This window comes from Silene latifolia, chromosome 5 (genome assembly GCF_048544455.1).
Source record: "Silene latifolia isolate original U9 population chromosome 5, ASM4854445v1, whole genome shotgun sequence".
Classification (NCBI taxonomy): Eukaryota; Viridiplantae; Streptophyta; class Magnoliopsida; order Caryophyllales; family Caryophyllaceae; genus Silene; species Silene latifolia.
The window spans coordinates 71,600,371-71,607,260 of record NC_133530.1 but is presented as its reverse complement, the minus strand read 5'-3'; the positions used below and the strand labels follow the sequence as shown (position 1 = coordinate 71,607,260).

The 6,890-nt window shown below is 42.9% G+C and overlaps 1 protein-coding gene across 1 annotated transcript; it reads left to right on the top strand.

Moving 5' to 3' along the window:
- The first annotated feature begins 693 nt into the window (after positions 1–693).
- Positions 694–1,739, top strand: LOC141657534 (F-box protein GID2-like). Its single transcript, XM_074464800.1, has one exon. It carries the CDS (start codon positions 830–832, stop codon positions 1,514–1,516), a length of 687 nt encoding a protein of 228 aa, XP_074320901.1. The 5' UTR covers positions 694–829; the 3' UTR covers positions 1,517–1,739.
- Positions 1,740–6,890: the final 5,151 nt, after the last annotated feature.

The following is a 6,890-nucleotide window of genomic DNA, read 5'->3' as shown; positions in this document are numbered from 1 at the left end:
GCGGTTATTATGCCAATGATTTTTGATTTAAACTGCCCAATTTTTTTTCGAGATCATAAATCATCATAATTTAGTTCAATTTTGACGGAGTTTATTTCAGTTAGCCACTTTAATAGGTTTGTACTATTTCAAGTCGGCTATGGTTTAGGTCAGGTCAATTCAGGCCATAATTTTCTTGAATTAACAAGTAACAATTAGCTTAACCGTATCTTATACTTTCCAATTTGAATGTAGTAATTCCTAATGCCATTAATGAAAAAACACTTAAAATATGAGTTTTTTTAATGAGAAAGTAAATACTTTTAGTTCAGGTCAATTGATTCGGTTCTTATCAGTTCAGATATATTCAGGTTCGAGTATCATTCGATTATTATTGAATTCGATTCAGATTTGGTTCAACTCGAATTTAGTCAGGTTTTTGGTATTATTCAGGTTATTCATATCAGGTGTTCAATCGATTATCAATTCATGTATTTTTGATCGGTTTTTCGGATTTGGGTTATCCGCCAAGAAAGGCCAAAAAAAGCAGCCCAAAAAGTGGAGATTCTATAAGCCCAAAAATTCCATAATCGGACTGGAAAAATAGGTACTCCGTGCATGGTTATGACTTATGATCGGCCCCATATCAATCCAATAACCCGAAACCAAGCAAGAAGAAGACGAAAGCAGAAAGCAACGAAAAAAACACGGTCTTTAATCACATCACATTTTGTCTGTTTCCACAACTCTCTCTTTCCTCATCCCCCCCAACTAAAGCTGTTAGCTGTTGCATTATTCCCCTCTCTTTACATCCTTCACATGCTTTCACTTTCTCTCTCCACTCCCTACCATGTCCAACAAACGATCACTCAATCATCAAGATCATCATAATTTCCAGATCTCAATTAACCAACAGATTGACACTAAAAAGCTCAAATTTGACCTAGGAGATAAGTCAGAGAAGAGAGAAAGTCACGGCGATGGCGGAAGTAGAATCGGCAGACCGGAGAGAGAAGATCACAGCGCCGACGGTGAAGAAAAGTTTCAGATGTTCATGAAGAAGCTCAAATTTGACTTAGGAGGCAAGTCAAAGGAGAGAGAAAATAACGGAAACGACGACGATAGCGGAGAAAGCTTGTTCGCGAGATTAGATGAGAATCTACTGTACGAGATATTCAAGCACGCCGACGCGCGAACACTTGCTGTGTTCTCATGTGTCAGTAAAATATGGAATCGGACGGCTCAGGATGAGCGGTTATGGGAGTTGATATGCACGCGCCGTTGGATTGATGTCAATCACGGCGGCGGCGAGAAGCAGCTTCGATCTGTCGTCCTCGCTCTCGGCGGTTTTCGACGGTTATATTCGCTTTACTTATCAAAGACAGCGGGTTCTGCGAGTGTGGCGGCATCGGCTCCTCTTGCAGCGGGTGGTAGGAGAGGGAGTAAGAGATGGGGGAAGGATGAGGTTAATTTGTCATTGTCGTTGTTGAGTATTCAGTTCTATGAGAAGATGAACAATAATAATAAAGGGAAATGATTTCCAGTTTTGAGTCATTTTTTTGTTGTCAATTGCGATATCATTCATCCGTCTTTCAGGATCAAGTTGTTGTATTAATAATGTAATCTCATGTGTTCATTCATGTATAATATTTTGATTCAGAGTTACTAATTTTGATTAGTATATGTCGAGGCCCGAGGGTGATGCTTAGATCGGTTGTTTGGTACCACCATTTTTTTTCATTCAATCTTGGTTGTAAGCATATGCTGTGTGTTAATGACTGAATACTTTTTTTTTTTTTTTTTTTTTTTTTTTTTTTTTTTTTTTTTTGACAGCCGTAAAAAAAGGTTCCTTATACAAAGCAGACCTGCATCTCTAAGTCAGATGCAAACACTACATTATTATTACAAAAACTTAAACTAGGGGCGGGGGTTATTAAAAGACGGGGTTTCTTCGAAAAGTTGTTGGAATAGTACGCTGAGGATGCCATGTCTTTTCTTTTCTTCACTATTTGAGCTTTAGGAAATCCGCAACAAGACACACTTACGCCACGAGGACGTAGAAATTTATGGGAGAGAGATCTACTTTTGGAGAAAGTAGATAATTTGTGTCTTGGAGATTCATCTCTGTGGCTATGATTCTTCTTGGAAATAACCATTCTCCGATTCTCAAGTACATGATGAGCAGAGAGAGAGTACTGCAAAGCATATGTGTAAAATGGGCGCATGGTGGTTTCTCAAACGAGTAAAGCTTACACTTTTTAGGACGGGCTGAAAAAATGAAAGGCTGATGATCAATATAATCCTTCTGAGCTGGATAGCAAGTATAAGTAGCCTTATCATTCACCAGAGAGACAGGGACTTTTGGATCATTATCAACATCCCTAAGGTTAACTTAGGGGATATGAGTACTCGGAGGAGAAAAATTGTCAGAGGTTGAAGACACACTTGAAGTCACGCGCGGCCTCAGAGGACACGTTCAAGCTTTCACTAGGAAAGTCAGACTTCACATTGATAATATGAGGAGTCGTGTCTTTCATTGCCCCGTGTTGAGCAAAGTATCTTCAATTTCATGTTTAAGAGGAAATCTACGCAATTTTATTGAGGTAGAGGTAGACCGGACAAAACTGACATGACTCGAATTTGAATTGACTCGACTCAATATAATTTGACCCGAATGTTTATTGTAATAAATTGATTATTATCTACAAATAACTTGATAATAGTTGACCCGCAAATTACCCGAACTGGAAGTGACGCGGCCTAAACCGATCCGAAATGGCCCGATCCGAAATTAACCCGGCCCGTATACCAGGTCTGTAGAAGGACATGTGCCACCCGCCTAGCCACAAAGCATGAGTAAGGCAAATCCCAAGACTATGCTTCAATATATTACATTCACACGGATTACTTTATGGCACGATGATTGTGAATTTGTGATGTCATATCAATCAATCAATCAATTAATCAATACTATATATTAAATACAGAAATCAAGGGATTTTAATGTAATTAAAGAAAGTTATACAAATTAATTTTACTATATAGTTTTAAATCAATAGCATCGTGTGATGGACCCGATTAAGAGATCTCAATGCAAATATTATATAGCTTGAGTTAAAATTAAATTATATAGAAGCTTGCGTAATTTTCCTAAACATGGTCAATTTCCTTAAAATAAAATAATTAATTAAGATGGTCAATTTCAAGGAGACTAACAGAAAGAAGATGCCTGCTAATTTTCCTAAATATTTATAGAAGACTAGAAGATGGTCAATTTCCTTAAAATAAAATAAGTAATTAGTATAAACATGCACACTTATGGTATTATTAATTATTATCATCATAAAATTATATATTAAATTTAAAATCTATGCAATTTTATTAAACTTTATAGTTTATTAGATGTATAGAGATGTTAATTATTTAACATACAAAAATATAATAAGTAGATTATAAATAATTCAAGTTAGATTCCATAATATATAATATTACATAATTCTTTCGATATGATTTAATGCATATATGTAATATATTTATATAAATATATAGTCCTCTTAAAATTGCATGTCTAAGTAGTAAAAGTAATTTCGTCAGTAAAGAAAAGAATTATAGTAACATTGGATATAGTTATATGATAGCAATCACTCATTTAAATAGTAAAAGTAACAATATTATCAACGAGATTAGTGACAGTGGTAGAAACAACAACGGGAGTAGTGAAATAATCAATATTAATGCGGCAATAGTGAAAGTAACAGTAATTACGGCGAGAATAGTGAAATTATCAATATTAATGCGGCAATAGTGACAGTAACAATAATTACGGCGAGAGTAGTGAAAGTAACAATGATTACGGGCAAGTAGTGAAATGTTATTACTATTGTTCCGGGCGTGATTCCAGAGCAGATATTTGGTACCACTCGTAGCTCGTAGAAAGATGTCCTTGCTTGAATCCTCCTTGCGGTCTCCTGAAACGATGAACAAACTGAGGGCTCGGCTTTGGCCGAGCGTACTCACTCCGACGCTCAAGTCAGTTAACTTAGAGAGGTAAGTTGTTGTTACTTGGCTAAGAGTATATTGTAGAGAGATAAGGAAGATATTACCAGATGAATAGTGGTTATTAGGTCAATTTGTGGATCCTTTCCTCAATGAAGGTTGAGGAGTATTTATAGGCATTCACCTTTTGTCACGTAGTGGCCAAGTGGCCAAGTGGCTATCAGGTGAAAAGACCGTTGTACCCTCAGCCGATGGACCTGTGGCAGGCTCGCCGAGGGTCTTGGATATGAGTACGCGGATTTGTGTCCCGGCTGGCTAGTTGTCTGGCCGAGACCCAGGTGACAGGCCGATGGGCTCCATCGGCAAGACTGTCTAAGTCGTTGACTTTGCTGTGGATACCCTTGACCTTGCTCAATATGTTGACTTGGTCAGCGGTGCAGAATATGCCCCATCAATTTGCCCCCAGCGTAGTCTATGCCGTGGTATGGGCTCCGATGTATGTGAACGTATATTCTGCGCAAGTATTTTAGCAAAATTTCTGGTATCGGCTTCTTCTGAAGCATCGGCGTGGTTCTTGTTAGGCCGTACCATATATATCCCCCCTCCACATGGATGCGTAAGGGGCATCCGATGTGGAAAAGAAGGTGACGCTGGCCGAGACCAGGGCTGAGAGTGCCGGTTATTTTTGATTGCCCCCGGCCGGTGCTTCCTGGCTTGGTCGATCATGTGGCCGGCGGAGAGCAGGTGCCTAGGAATTGATTGACATTTAACTGTTGCAACGATTGACATTCCGTGGTTGCATGTGAATCACGTGTCTGTTCGCTGATTGGTTGACGCTTCATGGGCTGTGCCCTGATTGGTCCCTCTTCATGGGCTTTTCCCTATAAATAGGGCAGTTATTCCGTGATTTTGGCCATTACTTTCACTTCCTCAAATTTTCGAAAATTTTCTCCCAAAATCTTCATCTCTCTAAACTTTCAAGGGCTTTCTTTTCTTCCAATCTTCGGTCTTCGATCCGGCGAGTGTTTTTCTTTGAGGTAAACAAACAAATTCTTTTTTATCTTGCTAATAATTTGTTGTGAACATGTCTTCTGCTGATGCTGGACCTAGTGAACCTGCGTCGGGGGGCCCTAGGCCTCCTTCTCCTGAAGTTGACCCTCAAATTTTGGAGGAATGGGAGGATGACGATTCCTATGGTGATTTTGGTGATGATTTCGGTGATGAAGTGGAAAGGCCTCGTCCTAACGAAGGGAGGCAGTACGTTATGGATCATGGCGACGCCTGTAAGGTCCGTCTTGACCGTACCTGGACTCATAAGCTCGCCAGTTGTTCTGGCGAGACATTTTTCGAGGGCCATTTTTTCTTCGGTAGGGGATATAAAATTGTTATCCCCGAGGAGGGTGAAGCCGTCTGTTGCCCTCCATCGGGCTACACCGGCGTGTACATGAAGCATTTGGAGTATGGGCTCCGGTTTCCGCTGAATGGGTACGTTGTGGCCATCATCAAAGCCATGAACGTTCTTTGTTGCCCAACCGCACCCGTTGGCTATGAGGACCATAGTCGGCTTCGTCTGGCTTTGTCTCTTCAAAGGAGAGGCTCCGACGGTGAATTTATTTCGCCGGCTTCACCATCTCAAACCATTCTCTGGCCGCGTCGGATGGTACAGTGTGGAGATGGAGCCGGGTTATGTCTCTGTCAACAAACTTCCTTCTTGCAAGGACTGGCAAGGCGGTGGGTGTACGTTAAGGTGCTTGGATGACTATCCGCTCGCCTGCTTTTTCCGGCCGAGTTAACTTGCGGTGTGAGACTCGGGCGAGCACGACGGATGGGTTTCCGGAAGAAGCTCAAAATGGATGCCAAGGGGTCCTCTTACGACGATGAGAGGTCAAGCGATGAGGCTCTTTGAGGTGGACAAGGATGGGGTGCCAAGAGATGGGTTCCCCGACGCGAGATCATTCTTCGGATGAGCCGCTCTGCCATGTCGGCCTCATACCGCCCTAGCACGGGGTGAGTGGGGCCGGTGTGGGGCCCATCACCGCTCTCAACGTTTACATTTCTCGAACTTTGCTTTGTTTCCTCTAAAACTTTGCTTTGTCTCTTTCGCAGCCACTTTGGACCGGACTGCTCGAGGATATCCTCCCGAGAATGGGACCGCACAAAGATAAAATCGTTGCTAACTTGCATCCCAAGGCTCGGCCCACGACCGCGAGAAGTCGCCGAGTGAACTTATGGAACAACGGCTGAAGGGCTTGAGCGTGGAGGAGGCTCAAGCGAGGGTTGTTAGCGGCGTTGTGCGTCGGACGCGGAAAACAATGTCTTCGGCGGCGAGGGCGTCGACGCCGGTTCCAACTCCCACCCCCCCTCCTAAAAAGGAGACGGTGGAGGTTGTTGATATTCCTTCGAGGGGGACTCCGATGCGGAGGAATCTCCCTTATCCGAAAGAGGAAGGAGGCGGCCTCTGTTGGCAAGGAAGTGCCTCCTCCGGCCAAGAAGGCGAAGCATGGTACCTATTCATTCCGTGGCTTAAATTTAGCCGAGTCATTGGGTGCTCCCGATGACAGCTTCCGACATGTCGATATACGTTGATACCGACGTCTTTATTAAATTTTTGTAGATCGGCGCGGCCGGCTTCTCGCTCTCGTTGTTGGCGACGGTGGAGGGGACCTCTGCGCGAGTTGGTGATCAAGGCGCCTCCGTCAACCCTTCATCCCGAAGGCTTCCCATTCCCCCCGCCAAGCAGTCGGTGGTCAAATTGTCACCACCGTCCCTTCATCCCGGAAGGCTTCCGTCTCCCACTTATAGAGGAAGGCACGAAGCTAATTAGGAGTCAAGCGAGGTGGAACGTGGTTACCGGTGCTCGTCTCATGGAGCAGGAGAAGGCCGTGGCTCGAGCCGTTTATGAGCGCAATGCCATT

Coding starts and splice junctions, on each gene's coding strand:
- LOC141657534 (XM_074464800.1), top strand. CDS start 830: ATGTCCAACAAACGATCACTCAATCATCAAGATCATCATAATTTCCAG.